This window comes from Mesoplodon mirus (assembly GCF_964341445.2).
Source record: "Mesoplodon mirus genome assembly, chromosome: 12".
Lineage (NCBI taxonomy): Eukaryota > Metazoa > Chordata > Mammalia > Artiodactyla > Ziphiidae > Mesoplodon > Mesoplodon mirus.
The window spans coordinates 75,228,137-75,255,506 of record NC_138988.1 but is presented as its reverse complement, the minus strand read 5'-3'; the positions used below and the strand labels follow the sequence as shown (position 1 = coordinate 75,255,506).

The 27,370-nt window shown below is 42.9% G+C and overlaps 1 protein-coding gene across 3 annotated transcripts; it reads left to right on the top strand.

Annotated features, from left to right (window-relative positions):
- The first annotated feature begins 354 nt into the window (after nucleotides 1-354).
- Nucleotides 355-26,619, top strand: ZNF318 (zinc finger protein 318). 3 transcript variants are annotated; one of them, XM_082637854.1, is made up of 10 exons: nucleotides 355-913; nucleotides 3,359-3,510; nucleotides 8,470-9,109; nucleotides 10,335-11,780; nucleotides 13,568-13,667; nucleotides 15,515-15,819; nucleotides 20,106-20,309; nucleotides 20,768-20,867; nucleotides 21,784-21,902; nucleotides 22,194-26,619. In XM_082637854.1, the coding sequence occupies exons 1-10, from the start codon at nucleotides 452-454 to the stop codon at nucleotides 25,512-25,514; spliced, it is 6,849 nt and encodes a 2,282-aa protein (XP_082493980.1). In that variant the 5' UTR covers nucleotides 355-451; the 3' UTR covers nucleotides 25,515-26,619. The 3 variants fall into 3 exon arrangements, with proteins under 3 accessions (XP_082493980.1, XP_082493982.1, XP_082493981.1); XM_082637856.1 differs by lacking the exons at nucleotides 21,784-21,902; nucleotides 22,194-26,619 and adding an exon at nucleotides 20,419-20,516 and having other exon boundaries at nucleotides 20,768-20,849; XM_082637855.1 differs by lacking the exons at nucleotides 355-913; nucleotides 3,359-3,510; nucleotides 8,470-9,109; ... (2 more) ...; nucleotides 15,515-15,819; nucleotides 20,106-20,309 and adding an exon at nucleotides 20,437-20,516.
- The last annotated feature ends 751 nt before the right edge of the window (nucleotides 26,620-27,370 follow it).

The following is a 27,370-nucleotide window of genomic DNA, read 5'->3' as shown; positions in this document are numbered from 1 at the left end:
CGCGGAGCTATCGGGGTCACGTGGTCGCCGGGGGAGGGGAAGTGGGCGGCTCGGCGGCCGCCATCTTGCCGGCTTGGAGGCGGAGCGTGAGGAGAGCAGGTCGCGCGCTTTCCCGCGCCTTCCCTCGCCCAGCCCCGCGCCGCCCTCCGTGCTCCTCCCCACTTCTGGCTTCTGTGGCCGCTCCCTGAGTGGAGGAGCGGGGAGCCCCGGAGGGCGGGGGGGGGTGTGTCGGGCGCGTGCTCGCGCCCTCCAACAGCCAGCCGCGGCCGCGGAGGCGCGCTTGGCCGGGCCCCAGGGGCGCCGCGGGGCGGAGGGGAGGGGGCTGCTCTGGGTGCGGGGGCGGTGCGAGGCGGCCGTGGCGGCCCGGGCTGCAGCTGCGGCGGCGCGCTGGGGGCCCTCGTCCAGGGCGCCCCCGGTCGGAGCTGCCGCCGTGGCCGCGGCTGCCGGAGCCATGTACCGCAGCGGCGCCCGCTCCTCCGTCTCTTCGCACCGGCCTAAAGAGAGCGGCGGGGGCGGCCCGCGCACCGGCCGCAGCTCCGGCTCCTCCTCAGGCCCGTCTCGCCGCACCTCGCCGCCGTCCTCCGGCTCCTCCTCGTCGCGGACGCCGGCTCGCCGACCCCGCTCGCCCTCAGGGCACCGCGGCCGCCGGGCCTCGCCGTCCCCTCCGCGGGGTCGCCGCGGCTCCCCATCTCCGCCCCGCGGCCGCCGGGCCTCGCCGTCCCCGCCGCGGGGTCGTCGCCTCTCCCCGTCCCCGCCGCGGGCCCGTCGCGGCTCCCCGTCTCCGCCGCCGCCGCGGGGCCGACGACTCTTCCCGCCGGGCTCGGCCGGTTTCCGAGGGAGCAGCCGGGGGGAGTCTCGCGCCGACTTCGCCCGGGACGGCCGCGGAGACCATCCAGGCGACAGCGGCAGCCGGGTAATCCCACCCCTCGACCCGGACTCCCTTCCTACTGCAGTCCTCTCGCCCGGGGTTCCCGCTTCCAGAAACGCCCTCAGCCCGGGCGACCCGAGGCCTCCAGGCCGGGGTCCCCACATCGAAGGCCATCCATGCCCCCCGGCCTCCTCAGCGACGCCCAAACCAGGAGGTTCCCGGTCAGCCCCTGGAGCTTCATTTGTACAATAACGGACTCGGGACGCGTCCGGGCGCCGGGTCGGGAGGCAGTGCTGCGTTTCCTGGCAATAGGTTGATTCTCTCACTCTAGGTGAGGTGTGGAAAAGTTTGCCGGGGCAAGGGGAATCTCCTCCAAGCCGTGTGCCTGGTACTTTTTCAATAGTTGGTGTCCTCAGAGTTCCATGGTTTTGTACCCCCCTAGACCTGAGCTGCGCTCTGGATCTTGGAATGGCTGAAATGTCTTTGTGGCGAGTTAGGGTGGCTTACACAGTTCCAGGGTAGACACCGAGAGTGTAAACGGTTAGCTCTCTAAGTTAGTGCTGCGTCTCCGAAATCGAAGTGTGGGTACCCACAGTCATTGTAATAGCTGCTGCCACTTACCTAGTTATGTGGCAGGAATGATGCTTAGCCCTTCACTTTACACCTTTTCTTTGAACATTAACGACCGTTTGAGGTGAGGGTTCCTCCGTATCTAACAACTGAGGAACTCAGAGAGGTTTAAGTAACTTGATCAAGGCCACGCAGCTAAGAAGTGGTGGAGTGTGATTCAGTTCATCTCTGCCTGGTTCCCAACACCCTGATTTTAACTGTTACGTTTCCCTGCTAAAGGGACAGAGCATGAGGTTAAGAAGTTTAGTTTAGACGTAATATTGACTTCTCACCATAACCACCTTGCTAGTAGAGCCTCCTGGCAGAATCTGGTGTTTTGGAATTTGTTTTTATTATCAGTTCACCAATCTTAAAAAAAAAACACAAAAAAACCACCCTGTGACAAAGTTTCTGTCTTACTGAGTGGCTTTCTAACAGTATCTGGGTACTCTGGTCATAGATGAGTTGACTTGTCACTATGTCAGGATTTTCATAGCTAAGCATGTATAGTCTGAATGTTAGTTACTACAGAGAAAGTAAGGAAGACAGAAAACTACTAGTTTGTATAACCTCCCCTTTCTTCTCCAACGCAAAACCTATTTGCTCCAGTCTCTTCTGTCTCAGTAAATGACATCACCCATGGCTCAGCCAGAAACAGTGATCATCTCCCTTCTCCCAGTCCGTAAGAATAACTTCATCTCTCTAACCTGTCAGCTCTACCTCCCAAATACATCCTCCACACTGTCCTACTGCCATCACTCTAGTCTAAACCCTGTTACCTCTTGCCCAGGTTATTGCATTAGGCTCCTTTACACTCTTGTTACCATCCAGTTTTTTCTGTACCCAGCAATCAAAATGATTTTTAAAGACCTTCATTTTATACATTTGAGAATTATTTATTGAACATTTACCATGCTGTTCTGGGCCCTGGGGATACAATACTGAACAAACCTGTCAAAAACCCCTGCCCTCATAGAACTTATATTGTAACAGCAGGAGTTGGATAATAAATAAGATAGAGAAGTAAAAAGTCTTGGCGTGTTAAATATGATTAAGTGCTAAGAGAAAGAGAAAACAGAAGGGAGTTATAGTTTTTGATAGGGTAGCCAGAGAAGGCCTTCTGGGAAGGTGACTTTTTAATAAGGACCTGAAGAAGATGAGGGTTATGAACAATGTGAACATCTGGAGGAAGTAATGTAGTTAGATCATATCACTCCCCTGCTTGAAACCCTTCTGTGGCTTGTTATACTAGGAATAAAATCCAAGTTCCCTAACTGTGGCTTCTGACTATCTTCTCCTCTCCCTTTGCTGCAGTCACACTGGCCACCTTTCTGTTGCCCAAAACATGCTAAGCTCATTACAGAGCATGTTCTTTTTGCCTGAAACATCTTCCATCTGTTCTTTGCAAGGCTGACATCTCATCATTCAGGCTTCAAATTAAATAGTATCACCTCAGAAAGCCTTCTCTAACCAGCTTATCTGAAATAGCTCCTTTTCCCCAATCTCTTTCACGTTATTGTGTTTTAATGACTTTAGAGCACTTTATACTGCTCTCGGAAGTACTTTTAAACCTGTTCTTGGCTTGCCTCCTTTACTGGAAATGTATAGGTTCTGGCAGCAGGCCTAATTCACTCCTCTAGCCCCATGCCTGGTACCAGGATATTAAAGAATAAGAGGTCACCGATTAGGAGGGTTGGAAGCATGGACTTTCATCTAAGAAAAATGATAATTTTTTTAAAGTCCTTTATTTTTGGAGTAGAATCTTACCGTAGCCATTTCACACCTTGTAGGACCACAACTTTGTGACTAGGGAGGAGAACATTTTTGAATGTAGAGATATCTTGACCTTATTGACTATTTTGTTATTTTTTACTTTTGTAGAGACGCTCTCCTGGTCTGCGTTCCGACTCTTCTTTGGAACAGAGCTTAAGGATCACTGTTGGCAATGACCACTTCTGTGTTGGCATACCAGAACGGCGGCGGCTTAGTGATCGACTGGGGTCACCAGTGGATAATCTGGAGGATGTGGACAGGTAGGCTTCATCAGAGACAGGGCACACCATAGTGGTGCTTGAAGTTAGAAATGTTGCTGTTTTCTGAATGATGTATTTGAAAGGGTGGTGACAGCACTGAAGTTATACCCTGCATCCAGTACAAAGTATAACATTGGAAAAGGCTTTCTCAGTGGGGTAGACTCTGAAAGAATTATGTACGACTTCCCTGGTGGTGCAGTGGTTAAGAATCCGCCTACCAATGCAGGGGACACAGGTTCGAGCCCTGATCCGGGAAGATCCCACATGCTGCGGAGCAACTAAGCCCGTGCGCCACAGTGACTGAGCCTGTGCTCTAGAGCCCATGAGCCACAACTACTGAGCCCACATGCTGCAACTGCTGAAGTCTGTGCGCCTAGAGCCCTGCTCCGCAACAAGGGAAGCCACTGCAATGAGAAGCCTGCACACCGCAACAAAGAGCAGCACCCCCTCAACGCAACCGGAGAAAACCCACGCACAGCAACGAAGACCCAACGCAGCCAAAAATTAATTAATTAATTAATTAATTAAAAAGAAAAGGCTTAGCTGAATTCATGTCATATATATATATATATATATGAAACATATACGCATTAATGGAAAGAGAGATCTTTTAAAATGTGTGTTTTCTTTTATATATTTTCTTGGCCACGTCGTGTGGCATGTGGGATCTTAGTTTCCCCGACCAAGAATCGAACCCGTGCCCCTTGCATTGGAAGCACAGAGTCTTAACCACTGGACCTCCAGGGAAGTCCCTAAAATGTTTAATTTTAGTTATTACTTTACAACCACTGAGGGCTGAGGAAGGGCATTTAATACTCCATAGTATTAAATATAGATCTCAGGTACTAGGAACTTAGGTATATCTGGGAAGTAAATAATCACATTAGGTGTTTTTCACCTCATAAAAGAGTAAGGATGGGAGTACAGGGAAGGCACTCTTTCTGAGAGCTGAGAACCATGTCTATTAATGGTCTCTGCCTAGTACACTAGGAGTTTTCACAAATGTTTAGCAGTAGCAATAAATCAATATAATGTTCCTTCAAACTGAAATTGTCCATGCAGTAGTGCACAGAGTATAGGCGGGCAGGTTGGGGACAGCTGGGCAGGAAATCTGAGGACCACTGATGCCCTTTGGTAATATTTACTTCAAAGCTTCAGTGGCTATTCAATGTAGTGAAGCAAGGCGGGACAGTCATATAACAGTGAAACTTCTGAGTTTCAAGGTGTGTGACTATTAATTGAGGCAACAGCCCTTGCATTTCTGGCTGCTTCTATTTTGGGAGATGATTGAGTAGGTGGTGCATCGTGTGATTCTCTTCCTTCCTTGCTGAGGTTTTGAGGTAACTTTAGCATTTCCTCTTGTTAGTTCTGGGGTATCACCTCACTTTTCCATAAACTTTGTTATGCATGTGTGCTTCAGATAGCCAATTGTCTGTTTAAGTTATAAAAATTAAAAATTTCCTCTTAGGATGTTTGAGGTAGTAAACTTCTTTCACGAATATTGTTTCAGAGAGACAAATTTATTTTAGAGAAAGTGAGATTAAGATTCTAAAAGGAGGTCCCAGGCCATTCTTTAGACTTTTTGCCCCCAGCACTCTTGCTCAATATAGTTTGTGTGGATAATTACTATCAGCTAAAACCAGGCCATAGGAATGTTGGCATTCTCAAGATGTCTTCTTGACTGTGAGTCCAGTGTTCAGTTAATGAAATGAGCCATTTCCATCCTTTGTATGTAGGTGTGTGTTTTTTTCCTGAGACCCTGTATTCTTTCTCTTCCCATATTGAATTTGTTAAATTTTAATACCTGGTTTGGGTTATAGCCAAATCCAGGGTTGTCAGTCTCCTCACCATGGCAGCTCTGTGTGTACGATTGTAACTTATTCTGAAAAGGGAACGTGAACATGTTGTATGAAGACTCTTAGCTTCTAAAAACTTGTGGATGTGAGGTTGATTTCCCTTGTTTATCAAAGTACTACGCACATTATACGTTCCATTCATGGAATTCTCATCTCCTAATTCCTCCTTGCCCTGACGTAGGTTGAGGGAGTAGAATTTTTTCCCTCTGATTTGCCTCAGGGAACAGACAGAAGCAAACAACTTTCTTCAGGCATTTTGGGGATTCAGCAGAGGAAAATAATGGGAAGTTTGGGTTCTGGAGGACTTTTTTTTTTCCTTATATACATTTTAAGCAGCTTTATTTAGCCATAATTCATGTACCATACAATTCACTCGTTTAGAGTGTACAGTTCAGTGACTTTTAGTATATTCATAGAGTTGTACATCTACCACTATGATCAATTATATTTTTATTACCTTATCCTTAGCTATTAGTCTCACCGCCTGCCCCAAGCCTATTACTAATCCACTTTCTATCTCTATAGATTTACGTATTCTGGCCATTTCATAGAAATAGAATCATACAACGTGTGGTCCTTTGGTGATTGGCTTCTTTCACTTAACATAATGTTTTCAAGATTCATTCACGTTTTTTCCTATAACAGTGCGTCATTCCTTTTTTATTGCTGATAATAATTTCATTGTATGTGTTTTGTTTATTCATCAGTGATGGATGGATAACATTTTAGTTGTTTCTACTTTTTAGCTGTTATGAATAATGCTGCTATGAACATTGGTGTACAAACTTATGTGGATGTATATTCTATGTTTTTTTAGTTTGTTTAATGGAATTTGTAAACACAGAAAAAGTAGAATAGTACACTGAGCCTCCATGTACCCATCCTTACATTGAACAATCAATTTTTTAAGTAAATTTTATTTTAGAAAAGAGTTGGACTTAACCAAAGCTTTCAGAGAGAGTTTGTCTGTGGGCTATTCTGAACTGCAGGGGATCAGGGCCCTTTTTAGGACTTACTTTTATTGCAGCCAGTTCTCTCTCTTATCCTTTGAGAGAACTGGGGAAGGAGGACGTGAGCTTCTAATCAACCTGATTTCTGCCTGTATTTACACGATAGCTCATTCTTTTAACTGTTTCTATTCCTTCTTTCATTGTTTTTTGACTCCTTTTGCTGGAGATTGCAAGTTTAGAGTGAGTCTTTCTGAGAGCCATTTCATTATGTCTAGCTTCTTGATATTTAATGTTGGATTAGATCTTGGGCTAGTATGTTGCTTGGTGGAGACATGTAATAGTTCTGGTGAGGAGCAGAATGTGGGAGCATGGGTGAACTTTCCACTACCCATGGAGCCTGTGATTTTCCTCTACACTAATGTGATCAGAGACTATGTATGGTAGATGGTGTTTTGGCAGTGGAGTGACTCAACTCATGGATGTTCCTCCCTGGAAATAGATGTCTTCGTGGCTGACAAACCTACAGAGTAAAATGTTTTACTCTAGTTACGTTTGATTTCAGAGATTATCCTTGGTCATTCTCATTCTTTCCTATTATTTCATAGTACATTGGGACCTCAGAATTCCCCAAATTCTTAGGGAGGAGGTGAATAACAGGAACCTCAATTCCCATAGGTGGCATGCTTATAGAGGAGGTGATAAAGTTTATCCTTTATAGTCTTTCATAAAGTTATTTATAGCTGTTACCCAGGTCTAAAACTGAACAAAGGCTGGGCTGGCGAATGAGAAAAAGCAACTCTTTGATGTTCTACTTAGTCCCAGAAATAGGAAAACAACTATAAAAAAAAAAAAAAAGAAAAGTCATTTCTCAAAACTCACAAAAAAACAGAAGTAGCTACTAGCATGTAGAAGACAGCAATAATTACCATCCTCTGAACAGTAATTCACTCTGAACTGTGAGTGACGTGTAAGTTTTTCAAAGTGGTTTGCTTAAAGTGCTAGGGGATCTTTATTTCTATCTGTGATTTAAGTCAGAAGCTTTTAGGGGGCAATAGAAACTGACCATAGTGCCCCAAAAGATTAGGATATTGTATGTGATATAGAGATGTGTGCTAAAAGGACAGATGTCCCATCCTGTATTCTTACCTTCATGCCATGAAAGTCTAAGACCTTTTTATTTCTATAAAATAAAAATATATAGTGAGATAAACCATCACATACTCTTTTTCTGGGCCGAAGATGAGCAGAGTGCTTGTGGATATCCAGGCAAGGCAGGAAAGAGGGTAACACAACAGGCTGTGAGGGAGTTTTATGGTTTTTAATATATGAGCCAGCAAAACAAAGCATTGGAGAACCTTCTAAAACTTATGAGAAAATCATGCCAATTGGAGAGATCAATGGTTAAAAAAAATTTTTTCCCCACAGTGAAACTCTTTTTCCCCAGAGGAAATATTATATAGAATTTTATTATATAAACAGATAAAGTTGGGACCAGTATGATTTCAGTGAAGTGGAAGGCCCAGAGCCATGCAGGCTCTTAACCTCCTTCCTTTAGGCAGCTCCTGAGCACTCTTCAGAATCTCTGTGGAACACAGCTTGAAAACCATTGATCTGAACTGGTATTTCTCAAATTTTAAAGTGCATACAGATCACCTGGAGGGCTTGTTAAAATGCAGATTCTGATTCAGTAGGCCTGAGTGGAACCCGAGAACCTGCATTTCTAAAAAGTTCCTGGGTAATACTGATGTTGCTGATTCAGACCGCAATTTTAGTAGCAAAGAGCTAGAATTTAGCTAGTGTGAAGTTGGGTAACCCATGTCTCTTTGTAGTCTGGTAGTAGTTTTTTTGCATCTCCCAGACCCTAGCATGATACTATGCATCCCCAAAGTCTAATCAAAGAGATTAGCTTAAGAATTCTGTCTAGATACATTAGTAGTATCTTTGGTTAGAGGCTACAGCTGCTTGTGCCCTGGGGAAAGGGAGAAGAAGTATTCCATATGTATATATACATAGATTTGTTCTTGGACTTCATGATTATTGTCTTTTGTTCTAAGCATTCTACGGCCCCCTTGCCAGATGTCAGTCTCTTAGCCTTGTCCGGTCTTGCTCTTTCCAAGTCCATTATATTCAGTGATGCTTGTCTCTTTTCTCAGGGATGACCTGACTGATGATTCTGTCTTCACTCGAAGTTCCCAGTGCTCTCGAGGTCTTGAACGATATATTTCCCGGGAGGAGGCACCTCTCAGTCCCTTCTTGGGACAACTTGATGAGGACTACCGAGCAAGAGAAACTTTCCTGCATCGATCTGATTATAGTCCCCATGTCAGTTGTCATGATGAACTGTTGCGGGGAACAGAACGGAATAGAGACAAACTCAAAGGCTCCTACCCTATACGACCTGAGGAAAGGAACCGGGAGGCCAAACGGCCCCGTTATGATGACACAGAGAAGATACACAGCATGGGAGGTGATCACCCAAGTTTTACATCGGGGGCCCGCAACTATCGACAGCGTAGACGGAGCCCGAGTCCTAGGTTTTTAGACCCTGAGTTTCGAGAGCTGGACCTTGCCAGGCGAAAACGAGAGGAAGAGGAGGAACGAAGTAGGAGCTTGAGTCAGGAACTGGTGGGAGTTGATGGTGGTGGCACTGGCTGTCCCATCCCTGGATTGTCGGGTGTCCTAACAGCATCGGAGCCAGGATATTCTTTACATCGGCCAGAGGAAGTATCTGTGATGCCCAAGAAGTCAATTCTGAAAAAGCGGATTGAGGTGGACATGGAACCTTCCATGCAGGTCTATGCTGCATTTCTTCTAGGGTCTATTGCTAGTCCCTGTAATATTTTAAAGCCTAGTTACTTTCCTGGGGGCTGTGTCCCTAAGGTATCTTTGGAATATGTGTTGGACCAACATTGTTATGCCTATGAGCCGTACCTTCCAGGACTCTCCAAAGGAAACTATAGGCTTCATAATGCAACGATAGAGGGCTTCTATTGTCATGTATTAGGCTTTCTAAATAGACATTTTGGAGAGTATCTATTAAAGTTTTTTTTTTCCGCCTCTAAATTGGATAGTCCTTTAGGATCTTTGAATATGGGTTTCTTGGAAATGAAGCTTGAAGAGCAAAGGGAGGAGCTGATCTGAATTTTCCTCATCTCTCTTTAAAGAGAAGAACAAATGTATGAGTGGTAGGACAGTAGACCAGAAATCAGATGATTCTGATTCTGGACCCGTCTCTACCACCAACTTGCTGTGTGATTTTTAAATAAGTCACCTAACCATTCTGGACCTTGATATTTTTTTCTCACTTATGAAAAGATGGTCAGGGCTTCCCTCGTGGCGCAGTGGTTGGGAGTCTGCCTGCCAATGCAGGGAACACGGGTTTGTGCCCCGGTCCGGGAAGATCCCACATGCCGCGGAGCGGCTAGGCCTGTGAGCCATGGCCGCTGAGCCTGCGCGTCTGGAGCCTGTGCTCCGCAATGGGAGAGGCCACAACAGTGAGGCCAGCGTACCACAAAAACAAACAAACAAAAAGATGGTCAGGCATGAGAACTTGTTTTTACCTGTCCTTTTAGGAGCTAAATGTTTCTGAAGAAGTGCCTGAGGGCACTTGGGGAAGTAAGGGAAGGCGATCAGTTAGGGTTAACAGAGTTTCCTGACCCTACTTCAACCAAAGTAGCTCTGCTTTTATATTTTTTTCTTTCGGGGATCCATAAAAAAGAAAGTAAGTAAGCTAGGGCATCTCTAAAGTCCTTTTGAATTCAAATTCCTTGATAAAGACTACAACAAATGGGCAAAAATGAAGACTCAATCTGCCTTCTTTTCTGTTTCCCCCTGCTACAGCAGAACTATCTGGAGAAACGGGAACCCAAATCTTGAACCTGGCTAAGGACCTCCCTTTCATCCACATTTACCTTTTCCCTATTAATTCAAGAAGAACAAAGTATTTATGTATTTATCTCAATTACTACTTTTCTAAGATTCTACATAGAGGCTAATTCAGTTATGTTTGTCTTTGCAGCTTGAGAGTTTTCCCAGCAGTACCAGCTCCAGCCAGGATCACTCCCTTTACTCTGGACACTCATCTCTTCCACTAAGTGGTGCTATTGCTGCTTTTGCCGCAGAGGTTGAAAACAACAAGGGAACTATGGTAGAGACTACCCTGAAGGAATCTCAGGGCAACCTCTACCAATGGGGCCCCCTCCCTGGGATACCCAAAGACAGCAGTCCCCTCAGAGAGAAGTTTGGAAGTTTTTTGTGCCACAAGGAAAAATTGGATATGAAGGCTGAGGGACCAGAGCGACACACAGACTTCTTGCTTCCTCATGAGAGAGCTAGCCAGGATGGCAGTGGTTTCTCCTGCATTCTGAGCATGTTAGCAGATTCTACCAGTACACAGGAAAAGAGGCGACGTAGCTTCCCTGACATTGAGGATGAGGAGAAATTTCTCTATGGGGATGAAGAAGAGGATTTAAAGGCAGAATCTCCACCAAAGCCCCTTGGGGGCTCTGAAAGTGAAGTTATGAGGCAGAAGGGAAGCTCCCTACCCTCTTCAGCTCCAGCTGTAAAGCTAGAATCAATAGAAGAGACCAGTCCAGAATATGCAAAGATTCATGACTTGCTCAAGACCATAGGGCTGGATATTGGAGTAGCAGAGATTAGTAAACTGGCTGCACGCACCCAGGAACGACTTCATGGCAAGAAGCCATCACGTTCCTCTGCTGACCGCCGTTCCTCTGTTGACCGGCACTTTTCAGCAGACCGCTGTCCCTCAGTTGACCGCCATTTCTCAGCTGATCGGCACTCTGCAGATCCTCACAGACTGGAGAGTGGAGAGGCACACCATAGCAATACCCACTCCCCAGAGGTATCCCATCCACACCCAGTCTCCCCTGTGGATCCTTACCTGCTCACCAAAAACAGCCCCCCGTTCCTAAAGTCTGACCATCCAATGGGTCATATTGCAGGACCTGAGGTGGTTGGCAGTGGGTTTCAGTCATCTGTTGCAGTCAGGTGCATGTTGCCATCAGCCCCATCTGCCCCAATTAGACTTCCACACCCTGCTTCTTTATCTCAGTTTCATATGCCAAGGGCCTCTCAGTTTGCTGCAGCTCGGATACCTCCAAACTACCAGGGACCTGCCATTCCCTCTGCTTCCTTTGATGCCTATAGGCACTACATGGCATATGCAGCCTCAAGGTGGCCCATGTACCCTGCCTCCCAACCTTCAAACCACCCTGTACCTGAACCACACAGGATAATGCCAGTTACCAAACAAGCTACCCGTAGCCGTCCCAATCTCCGTGTGATCCCCACTGTGACTCCTGATGAGCCCAAGCAGGAGGAGTCAGTGCTGGGCTCAATTCCTCCTGCCCAAATGCCTGTCCATGTGTCCATCCCATCACTCATAAGATATAATCCGGAGAAGATCTCTGATGAGAAGAACCGTGCTTCCCAGAAACAGAAGGTGAATATTAGCTTTGGGCATCCTGTGCCTGAATCTTCTATTTTAAATTTTTGTCTTAGAGGGAGCTGAAAATTTGCAAGGCCCAAGGCAGTCTTTAGAGACTGCTGTCTTACCATAATTTTTTCTTTTATGTTTTCTCATTTGGACTAAAGTCTGGCCGTAGGTCCCACCGTGATTGCTAGACTTCTTTTTTAAGTTTATTTCTCTATCTGAATTATCAGCCTTAGGACCCTATGGGTAGGAGCTGGGAACCTTGAAGTCTTTAATATGACCTCATCAGGGAGAGAGGAACCAAAATTGGGCTGGGTGAAAGAGAAATCAGGAAATCTATGTTTCATCCCAGTGAGTTTTGGATCTTTTTCCTGTAGTGATTATGGGGTTTAAAAACTAATAACTAGTTGTTGCTTGGTAATTAAACCAAGAAATAAGCTTTGCTTATTCTGGTTTAACTTAGAGTCCAGGAATAATAATATTTTTTGATACTTTTTTTTTTAAGTAGTTTTTATAGTGTCAAAAGTAGTTTTTATACTTTTTTTTTTTTTAAGTAGTTTTTATACTGTTCATCGGGTTCCCAGGTTATAGAAAGGGAGCAGTGGCTGGGGTAAAGATACAATAATTCTAGATGCTTTAGAGCAGTAGGTAAAAATTGTGTAGGGATGAGGAATACAGCATAGAAGAATTTTGAATAGAAAAATTAATATGTACTGTTAATTTTACAGGTCCTTAATAACTAAAAACTCATTTTGTTAAACAAGGTGACCTAAGGATGATAAAATTATAATATGTGTAAATTTGGTTTGCTGATAAAATTAGAAGAATTTCGAATAGAAAAATTAATACTGTTGATTTTACACATCCTTAATAACTAAAAAGTCATTTTGTTAAACAAGGTGACCTAAGGATGATAAAATTGTAATATATGTAAATTTGGTTTGCTAATAAAATAATTAAGACCTGAGGAGAAAAGTAGAAAAGGCAAAATTGTAGGCCTAATCTCATTTTTTTTTTCCAGTTGAACAGAAATTTAGCTAATCCTTGAGAAGACAAAAAACACCTCTTAATTTTCCATGGTACTTGGGTGCCCTGAACTTCAGTCTTTTGGGTTTTTTTTTTTTTTAAGTCTTTTGGGAAAGAGGAAGATACGTTCCATACAACAAAACCTAAGACTGCAGAGACACTGTCTGGAGACTAGTGCTTTCCCTTTACGTTTAAAAACGTAGTACTTAAGTCAGGGCTGACAATACACAGATTTTTCACGTGAGCTCCTTATATAGACAAGCCATATTTGTTTTTCCATTAGGTGATAGTAATACAGTTGAAAGATCAGGGGCTTTAGGGCATGCGTATCTGGATTTTAAATCATCTTACTATACGATCTTTTGGTATGTTACTTAGTCTTTTGCAACCTCAATCTTCTTACTGTGAAACAGATAATATCATGACTAAATAAGATGATATATGTAAATGCAGCTAACACAGTGCTTTATCCGTAACACGTTAGTTCCCTTCTTGATGGCTCCTTTTGGGCTCAGAACTACTATCTAATAGTGTAGTACTTTCTGTACGAAAAAAGTACTTTCCGGTCAGTACAGTTCTGGAAAGGATAATTCTATTCTGGCACTTGGATTGGAATGAAATATCACCTTCACTATAAAGTCAGAGCCTCTGTGTGCAGACATTTGGATTCTTGCATTCAGATATTAGCTAGTGTGAAGGTGTATGAAAAAGAACAATAGAAAAGGGATGTTGGAGGCTAAAGGATCTCTTAACCATTTTGTACCTTGCAGGTTATTGAAGAGAGGGAAAAGCTGAAGAGTGACCGGGAAGCTCGCCAGAAGAAGATGTACTATCTCAGGACCGAGTTGGAGCGGCTTCATAAACAACAAGGTATCAGACACTTCTTTGCATGACTGCCTTTTGTAACTTTAGTAGGAGACCCAAATGGAGAGCTTTGGGGATTCTCAGACAGGTTCATTGACACTGAAGCTTCACTTTCAAACAATTTTTGATATAATTAGACTTATAGAAAAGTTGCATTAATAGTGTAAAGAATTCTCAGGTTCCATGATTATTAGCATTTTACTGTATTTGCCCTATCCATTTTTCTCTCTCAATTGTGTTTGTGCATATGTGTATATAATTTTTCCTGAACTGTTTAAGAGTAAGTTGTAGATATGTATTCCTTTACTCCTAAACACTTAAGTGTGTGTCTTCTAATAACAAAGAATTCCCTTGCATAACCATAGTATGCTTATCAAAATTAGAAAATTAACAGTAATATACTAGTCTACTGATCTTACTCATATTTCATCAGTTGTCCCAATGATGTCCTGAAGCAAAAGAAAATGAAAGATTACACATTGCATTCAGTTGTCATGTTCTTTTAGTCTCCTTTAATCTGTAGTAGTTCCCGAATCTCCAGAAGAGGTTACATATTTTGTAGAATGTCCTTTAATTTTGGTTTATCTGATGTGTCCTTATGATTAAATTCAGGTTATGCATTTTTGGCAGGAACATCACAGAAGTGATGTTAAGTTCGTATCAGGTGTTGATTTGTCCCATACTGGTGTTGTCAACTTTGATCATTTGGTTAAGGTGGCGTCTGCCAAGTTTCTCCACTGTAAGGTTACTATTTTACCCTTTTCAGTTAATAAGTATCTTATAGGGAAGATACTTTGAGACTATGTAAATATTCAGTTACTCCTCAAATTTTGGCCCACTAGTTTTAGCATTCATTGATGATCCTTGCCCAAATCAGTTATTATTATGATGGTTGTTAAATAGTAATTTTCTGATTTCATCATTCCATCTTCGTTAATTAGTTGGCTTTCTACTATGAGGAGGAGCTTTCCACCCACACCTCCTCCCCCATTTATCTGTCCATTTGTAACAGTATGAACTCATGGATTCTTAATAGGTTATAATATTTCACTATTATTATTTATCTTCATGCTCAAATTGCCCCAGATTTGGTCAGTAAGACCCCCTTTAAGTTGACTCCTGTGTCCATCATTTTTTGAGTACTTCCTTTTTGGCACAAAAATGTGCTCCATGATGCCTCTATTGATTCCACCTCTTCATCTATGCTTTTAGGAATTCACATACACACTAAGAACATAGCAAGGCTTCTATATTACAGCTTGGTGATAGCATGGAAGAGTAGAGAGTGGGAGAATATATAATTTCTTCTGTTTGGGTTTGGGCTGTTTAGGGATGAGAAACTTAGTTATTAATCCTGTGAGGATTAATTCATGAGGACCTGCAATTTGGAATAGGAAATAACATTAGGTGAGCTTGAGGCAAAACCTAAAACTCAGTGGAGGTGTTGGTGAAGGGTCCTTAAATCAGATAAAGTCAAATATGTGACTGAATGTTTTTTGCCCTCTGAATAATTCTTTAGTTCTCTGAAGAGGACAGCCACAGGATTCATAGTCACACATGCACACAAACTTGTATATACCCTTTTAGGGATTCATGCAGTGCCTCCCTGAAACCTATCCATAGATCCTTAGTTAATAACCCTTACATAAGAAATAATGTAATCACTCAATCACTTTACCTCCATAGGAGCTTCAACTAAACCAGCCCATGTGGAAGGCAAGTCTCACCTGCTTTTAGAATGTTTTATGGAGAAAGATTTTGTGACCATAAAGTCTTGAGAATTAGTACTTATGACTGAAAAATGACTTGTTAACTTTCCTTGTGCTTCTTTCTGTTGACATTTGACTACTCAGGGGAAATGCTGCGTAAGAAACGAAGGGAGAAGGATGGTCACAAAGACCCACTCCTGGTAGAGGTGAGTCGGCTTCAGGATAACATTATGAAGGACATTGCAGAACTTCGACAAGAGGCAGAAGAGGCAGAAAAAAAGCAGTCTGAACTGGACAAAGTGGCTCAGATCTTGGGAATTAACATTTTGGATAAATCTCAGAAGTCTTCAAATGACAGTAGGGAGCCTACAGAGAAGACTGGGAAAGCAGAAAAATCCAGGAGCCCAGAAAAAGTGTCATCATCCTCAAACTCCTTTTCCAACAGCAAGGTAACAACTCAACTTTTCCATTTTTATTGTATCTTTTATTTCCATGGACTCCTAAAGACGCCTTCTAACTGACCATTTTCTTAGCATCCTTTTCCAATCTGTTCTTACTCTTGCTAGAGTTATCTTTGTAAAGCATAGTTCAGATCATGGTATTCTTCAGAATTTTCGCAGTTCCCCATTGCCCACAAAGTAGAATCCTGGGCCCTCCATTTTCTAGTTCTAGCATTTACTCCTTAACTCACTCCAGTTTGGCTTCTAGTTTTCTCATAACTTGTAATGCCATTTTGTAGGTTCAGGTTTAGCAACAAGGTCACCACTATGTTGTACAGCCTCAGATTCAGTTCTCAAATCAGTATTTGATATAGGGAACCACTGTCCCCTAAAAAAATGTTTTCTTCCCTTGGCTCCTATCACATTTCTTTTCCTCCTATATGCTGGTTGCTCCTGTTTAATCTCCTGATCTTTAAATATTTTAGTTCTTCAGGGCTCAGTTCTAGCCTAATTCTCTAGAATTCTGCTTTCTCCCTAGGTCATTTCATTCAGTCCTATGCTGAAATACCATACTGACAACTTTCAGTTTTATATTCTAGCTCAGGTGATTCTTCTAAGGTTCAAATCTGAGTGTCCAACAGACTACTCACTATTTCCACTTCATTGTCTCATAAACATCTCAAAATCAATATATCCTAAAGTAAACTAAGATTGTGCTCAACCTCCCTCTAACCTTTTCTTCCTCTGTTGTTACCCATCTCAGTGAATGATACTACTATCCCACAGTTTTCATGCCAACAACCTGAAGAGCATGCTTAGTGCTTCCTCCCCGCAAACTGCTCCACACACCAAGTCAGTTACAGATTCTGCCAATTTTCCCTCCAAAGTAAATCTCAGTTCCATTCATCTCATCATCTCTATTGCCATCCAAGTTCAAGCCACCTTCAGTTCTTGCTTGTGCTGCTACACTCTTAATTCTTTCTCCATATTCAGCTGGTGATTGAGATACTTCCTTGCCTACCTCTTCAGCCTCACTTCACGCCTCTTTTTTCCTTTGCTCTCTGTAATTTCGTTACTGGCATTTTCATTCCTTAAATGTTTCATCATTAATGTCTTTGTGTCTTCTCCTCCTTCTGGTTACCACATGAAACCCACTCTTCTTATCCTGTCTTCTAACTAACTCATATTCATCTTCAGATCGCAGATTAACTTATTTCCCTGACTCCCTTCATTTTCCAGGTTGTTAAATTTGCCTGATATACACTATCATAATACCTGACATTTTCCTTCTTAGCATTTATGGCAGTTGTAATTATATAATTACATGTGTTCCCCAATTAGATTTTAAGGTTCAAGGGATCAGGGACCATATCTGTCTCATTCTCCTATATAGTCCCCAGTACATAGCTCAGTGCCTGGCACGTAGCAAATGGGTGGTGCTCAAGAAATATGACACTACACTTTATACTCCTGCCACCTTAGAATGCTTGCACTTTTCCAGATGTGCATTATGCTATTGTGCCTCTCTAATTTTGCATTAATAATCCTCTTAGCCTGTCTCCCAACCCTACTCATCCACTAAGGTCCAACTTGAATACTACCACCTCCGTGAAGAATTCCTGAATTCCATACAGATTGAGTCAGCCCTTTTTTAGCACTCCCATAGTATATTATTTTGTTTCTTTATAAGATTTATTTCATTCTGTCTTATTGAAAACATGATTAAGATCATGCCTGTTCTCATGCCTCTGTCTTCCACTAAATGAGAGCTTCTTGAGAATAACAGAATATAACTTATTTATTTTTGTGTGTCCCATGGCATCTGGTATATCTAGTACATAGTAGATGGTCAGTTAATGTTGGGGGTTAGAGAAGAAGATACGCTGTATTCTCTGTCAACCAAGCTCTAATTTTTTCTTGTCTTCCTGGGAGAGTTCTCTTTCTCAACCAGGTAAGACTGTATTCTTATATCAGGATCACTGAGTTCAGGGCCTTTGATGGGAGAAGAGCTTGAAAGTTTCTACCCTGTGTAGCCGACTTACACATTGTTTGGAGTTCCATTTATGCACCATCCCCATGATAATCTATCATCTTGACTTGAGTGAGCCTTCATGCTCTCTGAAGCTAACAAGGATATGTTGCAATTGGATTTTCATTTCAGCAGTAAGGAGTATTCTCTCTACAAGCTCTGTTTCCTACCTGTCCTTGGTATTTCTTCTTTCTTTGCCTCTTTTAAAATGCATAGTTGGTTTGAGATTTTCTTTCTCTTGAATAGGTCATTTCATAAAAATAAACACATACACACAATTCCACAGTTCCGTTCACCTAGACACAATTGTTACTAATACCTTGGTGTTTATTATTCCAAATTCCCTTCTTCCGTTCGTTCATTTAACAAATATTTCTTGATCTCCAAAAAAGTGCCAGACACTGTTCTAGATATGGGAAGTATAGCAGGGAACTATATAGACAAGGTCCTTATTCTAATGAAATGGGAGAAGATAGTCAGTAAGTAAACAAGTGCAGGTTAGGTAATGACAAGTGCCTAAAAAAAGAAAACAGGATAAGGGATATAGAGTAGTTAGGGAAAGTCTTTTGGGTAAGGTGACATTTGACATTCTGTGCCTATTTACATATCTGTATTGATTATTCAGATGTATTTTGTTACTTACTTTCCTAGTCTATCATGAACATCTTTCCATGTCAATAAATAGACTTTTATAATATCATTTTTAGTGACCTTATTTTTGTTGTTGTATGGATACCAAAATTTATTTAACCAACCAAATCACCTGTAGTTTGACATAATTTCCTAAGGGTAAATGTCAAGGAGTAGAATTGCTGGGTCAAGGGTATAAAGAATTTTGAGGTATGTAATATGTATTCCTAGGTTATCTCTGGAAAGATGGTGCCAGTTAGTACTCACCAGCAGTGTATGCATGTGCCCATCCCTTACCTGCTGGGTGTGATCTCTTTAATGACTCTTGAATAGGACTCTAATAGGGAAAGATTATCTTTGAAGTCTTAATTGTTTCCCTTTCTGCATATTGTCTTCCTCTCCCCACCAGCCAGTATTCAGGGTGCCCACTTCCCTGATCTTGTCTACTGTGGAACCTCATTCATACTTACCTTCTCTGTGTTCCAAAATTTGTCTCTTGTCTGTGCCCCATTCCCCAGTGTTATCCAAAATTCTCATTTCCTGAATCATCTTATTCCCAGCTTGCTGACAAATGATTTCACATTAAAGTATTTTTTTAATTTATTTATTAATTAATTTATTTTTTGGCTGCGTTGGGTCTTTGTTGCTATGCGCGGGCCTTCTCTAGTTGAGGTGTGCGGGCTTCTTATTGCGGTGGCTTCTCTTATTGCGGCGCACGGGCCCTAGACGTGTGGGCTTCAGTAGTTGCAGCACACAAGGCCCAGTAGTTGTGACTCACAGGCTCTAGAGCGCAGGCTCAGCAGCTGTGGCACACCGGCCTAGCTGCTCCACGGCATGTGAGATCCTCCCGGACCAGGGTTCGAACCCATGTCCCCTCTACTGGCAGGCAGACTCTTAACCACTGTGTCACCAGAGAAGCCTTAAAGTATTTATTATTGATAACTTAATGTTGGGGAGTCGATATGTTTTAAAAGAGGATTCATGTTAACTCAAAGGTGTTAAATTCTAATGATGATACTTTAGGCAGTTAGAAATATCTTACCCAAATCCTTTTAAGTCATCCCACGTAGATGACTATCCCCTTTGTCTATGCCAGCCTTGCTCTCTAGTTACCTATATCAGGATGTTTCTGTGATAAGAGAGTTCACTATCATCTATTTTTTGCACTTGCTTAATCTGTCAATTACCTTTTCCATTTTTCTTCCCTCCCTAGTTGTCATTACAATTGATAAATTTAATGTATTTAATTGCATAGGTAGCACATTTAACATCTACCAAAGGGTATACGATAAAAGACTCCTATCCATTCCTGTTCTGTATTACCCCTTCCCAGAGGCAACCAGTGTTTCCATAATCTTGAGTGTTGTTCTAGATATTTTAGGATATATAAGTAAATATATTGCCATTATGATTTATTCTCCACGATGACATGGCACTATGGAATCTAATTAGTTCTGTTTGAGCCTTGCAGGAAGATTTCTCATGGGGTTTTTCCTAGTTTATGCAGCTTTAGGCACTGGAAATATGGTCATATGGTCCTATTTCTGTTATTGTGGTAGGCTATTTGCTTTTTCTGAGAGAAGACAGATCTAGACTACTTTGAATTCCTTCTTAGTGCAGGTTTTTCCCCCTCTAGGAATCAAAGGTAAACAATGAGAATTCCCATACTAAGAGCCCCAAGCCTGCCGAGAGCCCCCAGCCAGCTGCTAAGCAGTCTGATCAGCCCATTGCCACCTATGAGTATTATGATGCTGGCAATCACTGGTGCAAAGACTGCAACACCATCTGTGGGACCATGTTTGACTTCTTCACTCATATGCACAATAAGAAGCACACACAGGTAGGTATCCTGCCCTCTGTCATTTCCATTCTTGCCCTCCTTCCCCTCAAACTCCTATACCCCCATCTGCATTATGAAGCTGGAAAATGAAACATTCTCATATGGGCAGGAGCCCCAATCTGAAGAGCCAAGAGATACCAACAAAGGAGACACCATCCCCAGGGCTCAGTCCAGGGGACCTGCCTGTAACTAAACACCATGACAAGTGTAAGTGAGGCTTCTGCCTCTTTTGATTCCTTGAGTACCTGATTATTTGTTTCATTTTATCCATTGCTAGTACTTGCTCTAACATATGTTTACCTTTTCCACAGGTGATTTCCGTTTAAACAGTTGGCAGAGTGGGTGGGGGTGGGTAGCTGGGGGCTTCTTGTCCTCCTGGTGTGGGGGAGAAAAAGAGAGAGAAGTGGGTCATTGAGTTTTTAGTGCTGTGTGTGAGCACCTCTGCCTCTTGCAAATAGACCCTGGATCCCTACAACAGACCTTGGGCTTCAAAGACCCAGAGTGAAGCCAAGCAAGATGCTGTAAAGCGCACTGACAAGATAACTGTTCCTGCAAAAGGTGTGTTTCCTCCCTGCCTTTTCTGTGGTTTCCTTACATTCAGTCAGAGAAGAGGTATCCCTGAACTAAGGTACAAGGAAGCAGCATAGAGTGAGACATAACTATTACTTCTCACAAAGCTGTAAGATTGCCTTCTATGTGCAAAACTAGTTCCTAAAGAAATAAAGAGAACTATAAGACAATGATCTCTACCCATATGGCTAAAAATCTAACAGATGTTAAACATACACATACCACTCAAAAATATAACTTTCTTTGTGCTTGCTTTGGCACCATATAGACTAAAGTACGGCTTTCTTCGTCACTGGCTTATGCACCAAAATCTTATTTATTTGAAATCTAGGTAAAAAAGAACAGTCAGAGGTGCAATATGACTGCCTTTTCAACTAAGAACTATAAAATATTTTTGAATAGTTGTTATTAGGGGCTAAGTTGAGAAATAGAAAGTTTCTTTGTCTTTAAACTTCTTAATTTCTTACCTTTATAAGTAGTCAGTGCTGCTACATCCTTTACATCTGTAGAAGATAGATTCTTAAGTAATTAATACCAACATGAGAGATCCTCATACCAATAGTTCTGGGCTATTTGGGAGTATAATTTTTAAATCTCCTAAGATGCTTAGTGCTTGTTGGAGTTTGAGGAGAATCAGCAACAGAATTGAGTCTGGCACAGAAAACTCCTGAATTAACCAGTTAGTGTTCCCAAAACGTAGAAGGGGTAGAGGTCCTGAGTTCAAGCTTTAAGTTGGGAAGACATACCACTGGGATTCATCTAAATGCTCCTTCTGACTTGAAAGTGAGTAAGGTCCTCTATACCATTAAGCATTTTACTACAAAAGGGAAGTGGGATTTCCTTTGGTTGCTGCCATCTTGGGTAGAAATGACTTATTTTCTTGACTTTCTTCCACTTCTTCCAGGCTCTGAGTTTCTGATTCCCATCACTGGATATTACTGCCAGCTCTGTGAGGAATTCTTGGGGGATCCAATTTCTGGAGAGCAACATGTGAAGGGTTATCAACACAATGAGAAATATAAGGTTGGTCTTTGTAGTAGCCTATGGAGTTTCCTACTTTCTGCAGTAATCCTTTTGATGTTGCAAACAAACTCAGAGCCAGAAAAAGTCATTAATATTTCAAATTCCATATAATCACTGGGACGTTCTCCTCAATCCTAGTAAGTAAGCAGTGCTGACCTGAGAGAACCATTTATCCTTGAGGAAGGTGACTCTGAGGATTTCCACTAAATGAATTCTAACAGTGGTAGGGCCAACTTTTCTCTCTTACAGTATTTTGACCAGTTATTGAGCCTTTATCTTTTCTCTTCCTAGAAATATGTGGTTGAAAACCCATTGTATGAGGAGCGGCGGAATCTGGACCGCCAAGCTGGCTTGGCTGTGGTCCTAGAGACAGAACGGCGACGGCAGAGTGAGCTAAAGCGCAAACTCAGTGAGAAACCAAAGGAAGAGAAGAAAGAAAAAAAGGCAAAGATCATGAAGGAAGTAAAGGAGGATGACAGGGTGTCTGAGGAATTAGAGGACCGAGTTTCTGAAGGTGGGAACTCCCCTGAAAAGGCTGAAAATAAAAGGAAGCCTAGCATCAAACTCCAGTTAAAAGAAGAAGTAAAGAAAGAACCACCAACATCTTCCTCTTTTGGGAAATTCAGCTGGAAGAAGCCAGAAAAAGAGGAGGAAAAAAGTTCAGTGGCCCCAAGTATTCCCAAAGAAGAGATTGTGGAAAATAGTAAGGACAAAGAGGATGGCAGAGCTGAAGCTGGGAAGGCAAAGCCCATCAAAATCAAACTCTCTGGGAAAACTGTTGTTGCACATACTAGCCCTTGGATGCCTGTAGTGACAACTTCAACCCAGACTAAGATCCGACCCAACCTGCCTATCCCATCCACAGTCCTCCGCAAGTCAGGTTCAGCCACAGTAAGCAAGCCAGCTCCTCTTAACACCTTTCTATCCATCAAGTCCTCTGGAACCACTGCTAAGCCTCTGCCAGTGGTTAAAGAGTCTTCAGCTGATCTCCTCTTGCCTCCCGACATCATCTCTAAAGCATTTGGAGGGGAAGAGGTGATTCTAAAAGGGTCTCCAGAGGAAAAAATGGTGCTGGCTGAAAAGAATGAGCCATCACATGTACCTGAACAAATGCTACCACCTCCACCACCGCCACCTCCACCGCCACCTCCACCACCCCCAGTTATACCTCATCCAGCTGCCCCATCTCCTGCTCAAGCAAATGCTATTTTGGCTCCAGTAAAATCAAACCCAACTATATCTCACACTGTCAGCCCTGGCTTCCTGGGTCCTAACATTTTGAACCCAGTATTACCGGTAGCCATCATGGCCTCAGCACAGCCAGCTGCCATTCCTTCTGATGAGACGGCTCCTGGGGTGAGTGAGAGTGACCGGGACCAGACCCTATTCTCTGTGTTAGTGCGTCCTCCACCTCCCCTCTCAAGTGTGTTCAGTGAACAAGCCAAAAAGTTGGAAAAGCGAAATTCATGCTTAGCCACAGCCAATGCTAAGGATCTGTATGACATATTCTACAGTAGTGGTGGAAAAGGGGCCCCTGAGACTAAGCTGAGTGGTGGTCCATTGGCTAATGGGGAAAATAGAGCTGAAAGTTCAGACACCTCTTCCACTTCTACTTTGAACAGCAGTGCATCCCAAGAGGAGTTGCCTCCAGATAGAAATTTGGTCTCTGCTCCTTTAGTCAGCAGCCTTGAAAAGCCCATTTCAAAACCTCTGGTGTCCCTAGGGAAATGGTCGGTTGTAGAAAATGTAGACTCAAAAAGCAGAGGCAGCAGCTATGGCTTCTTACAGCCTCTGACAAGGTTGTGCCAAAACAGGCCTTATGAAACTATTAGCCCAAAGACAGAGACTTTGGCCATGTGGACTTCTAGTTCCTTCCAGAGTGATGCTAATAGGGATGTATCTCCAGAGGGGAAAATTGAACTTGACCTGGGAGACCCTGGGCCGCCAGGTGTCAAGCCAGCCCCTGAGGTGTCACATGTACACTGTCATACCATGGAATCTCAGAAGCTGTTAGAAACCCACCTTGTGGAATCTAGTAACCAGGATGAGGAAAGCCAAGAGCTCCACCAATCTGAGGATTGTGGAAAAAGTGAAGTAGAGACAAGCGCTGAACTAAAAGAAGGGGGAGCGAAGCTCTCTGAGAGGACTGTGGGAGAGGGAACAGATACCAATGTTGGGCCCAATAGTGTAGAGGATTCTGATTTGAACCATGGGAACAGATACATGTGGGAAGGAGAAGTAGAACAGCCCAACATGCAAATGACTGACAAAAAGGCTAAACAGTTCAAGAAATTGATAACAGGAAGTAAAACTCAAAGTAAAGTAGTGACTGAATTGAACGCACAGGTGCTCTCTTCCACAAAGGCAAAAATAGACTCATTTCCGTCAGAAGCTAGATCTTTACTCCAGAACCCACAAGGTACACCTGTGAAAACTTCTGCCCCAGAATTGCTTCTTCAGTCCCCAGCCAGATCAGATATATGTTTGAAAGATGGTGAACAGGAGCAAGGAGTTTCAACTGCTAGTGAGGAGTGGCTAGAAAATTCAGCTCCAGGATCAGCTTCTAGAGCCTCTAGGTACAGAAGCCTTAAACTGAAGAGAGAAAGATCAAAAGAGTTTCAGGGTAAAATGATCTACGAACTGACTGTTTGGGATGAGAACAAGAAGCCAGAGACCTGGGAGAGCCCAGAGGAACCCAAAGCAGAAGCCCTGGATCTTCGAGATGTCCATCCAGAACTAACAGTGACAATAGAAAGCAAGGCCTTAGAAAACTTTGAAGTTACGAACTTAAAAGTAGAAGAGCTTGCTGCCCTGGGGAGCCTGGGGGATATAGGTGTTGATTTCTGCAATACTCGGGTAGACCCAGCACATAGATCTGCAACTGCCCTGTCTCAGAAAGTACGTGAAGAAAATTCTATGTCACCTATAGGAAGTAATCCCTCCACTCTCACTGACTTTGAACCAATACCATCCTTTTCTGAGTTTCCATTAGATTCTCCCAAAACCCTGGTGCTTAACTTCGGAGCAGAGGGTGAACAAAACTCATCTAATCCCGGAACCGGGAGGATCACCCCTAACATTTTGAAAACTGGACTTTCTATAGAAAATGTTGGCTTTGGCTTGGGGAGCCTAGAGGGAACACACCAGGCCCTTGACCTGTTAGCAGGAGGAATGATGCCTGAGGAAATAGAAGAAACTTCTCAGTTAGAGAAACAAGATTCACTCAGATTGGAATCAGAAACAATTAATCCTTTAGGCCTTGGGCCATCTCCTTGCCTTCCGGACCTTGTTGACTTTGTCACACGGACATCTGGAGTTCAAAAAGAGAAGATATGTTCTCCTCTCTCTGAGCCAAGTGACCCTCCTGAGTGTAGTTCCCTGGAGATGGGACCACTACAGTTAGAAATACCGAATGCATCCCTCACAGAGGTAGCAATTCCTCAAGTAGATGAGTACAATGACAGCCCTTCGAATATGGTAAAATCTATGGCTTCAGGGTCCCATACAAGGGATCAGGTAGTTGGAGGCAATACAGTCCCTCAGGAAATAGCTGCACAAGAAGCTGCAGTTGATGACATCCAGGACCACACAGAATCCAGTGTTCACAACTGAGAATACAAATTCAGAGCTACTTGTGGATGAATCAAATTGGCTTCTAGAAATCAGGTGCCCAGATGATCCAGGACTAGTTGGCTATCTCATCTGGAACGTACACCAAGAGATGCAGTCAGCATCTTAGAGTAAATGTTCATGGAAGCTAAAAAATTTACCTCCTTTCCTTTTTTCCGTTTTCATTAAGATACCAGACAAATCAATCATAATTTCTATACATATCTGTAAAAAAGTATTTTCTGTTAATTATTATTATTATTATTTTTGCCAATTTATTTTCTTCTACTTTGTCATTAAAATCAAATGTCTATCTGGCTCACCATATAGTGTGCTTTGATTGTATTTTGGCTTTGACTCTGCCATTTCTGGAATGTGGGGGAGGAGGGAGACAGCTGACTTCTCCAATTGCTGTGTTGTATTCCCACCCAATTTCTTGGGCAGCTGATGGATCTCTGGGAGAAACACAAGAAAACCTGCTGAAATGGAAAACTACTGCTGAAGGAAGGATTTTTCATCTCTTAGCCTTCCATTTGGATGTGCCTGCCTTAACATTGTTTGAAATGCAGCGTGAGTAGCTCTTTTGTTTACTGTTTACTTCCTTGTGGCATGTCAACCCCCCACACTTCCCTCATTCTGTTGCCTTTGCTTGAGATGGTCCTGCTAATCCACAAACCTGTTTGGAAATGGCCTCCGTAAACGTGGAAGAAAATCTAGCAGGCTCACTTTTCGAAGACGACAAATCGGTAAGGCTTATTCATGCCTCGGTGCCAGGAGCAGATATGCTTTTTGGGTCAGTTTTATTTTCAAAATGGCCTTTGTTCACTGTATTGTGGTCCACTGGCACTTTGTGTGAAATTGTTTCGCAGCCATTTCTGTTCTATCGAGGTAGAAAATCTGAAACTTACTTTGGGATTGGACTCATTCTCTGTTCCCACACTCATATGTATTCCTTCCTCTGCCTCTCCCTTTCCCAAGTTACTTCCACCATAGTGTGATGTTTTGGGTTGTACATTTTGTTCAAAAGATTAAAGATTTATGAGTGGCTTGGACAAGTTTAACTTTATTTTTAATGTGTTAATTACTTGGAATAAATGCATTAATCTCATGTTTCTTTCTGGATTTTTGTTTTGAAACCACACACATTTGAACTCCACAGGGAAACTAGAACAATGCTGCTGCCCTGTTGCCTGTCTCCCCCTCCCACCCTTCTTTCCATAGTTGTTAGGGCTACTTTTGTTAGCTTATATAGTCTGTGCCCCAGTGCTTCTGGATGGGTAGTGAGTAGGCACCAGTGGTCTGGTTTTGGCATCTTCCTATTGTGAAGTTTTGTATATACCCTTATGTTGGTGCTCCCGATGCTCCTCTGGGAACTGAGCTCCCCAAGAATACTCATGTTCTTGCTGAGGGTGCTCTTGGGATCAGGGAGCTTGGTCCTTATATTTTCTAATCTCTGCCCCAGTTTCCTCTTGATAACCCTGTTGTCAGCAATTTATAACCTGGCTCAACAGAGGCTTCAGAGTCTTATTCTCCCACTCCTCAAAAATAATGCAAAGTTGCTGATCTTTTTTCCTAAGAATTCTTGTTTTCCTGTTTCCTTGTGTGCAGAGCTGCAGAATCCCTAGGTTGAGTGCGAGGAGGCTATTTTTCTTGACTAATTTAGAAGTTTAGAAGTTGTACTGCCCTCCCTTCTTCATCTTGTGGAAAGGGTACAGATTTAGAATAGTTAGGTCCTTGGATGTTCCTCGGCCATTTGCCTTGCTGTGATTTTAGACAAGTTACTTTGCCTCACTGTGCCATGGAGGATCATTATCTCCATCTCACACCAAATGTGTACAGGGTCAGGCCATCCTGAGCAG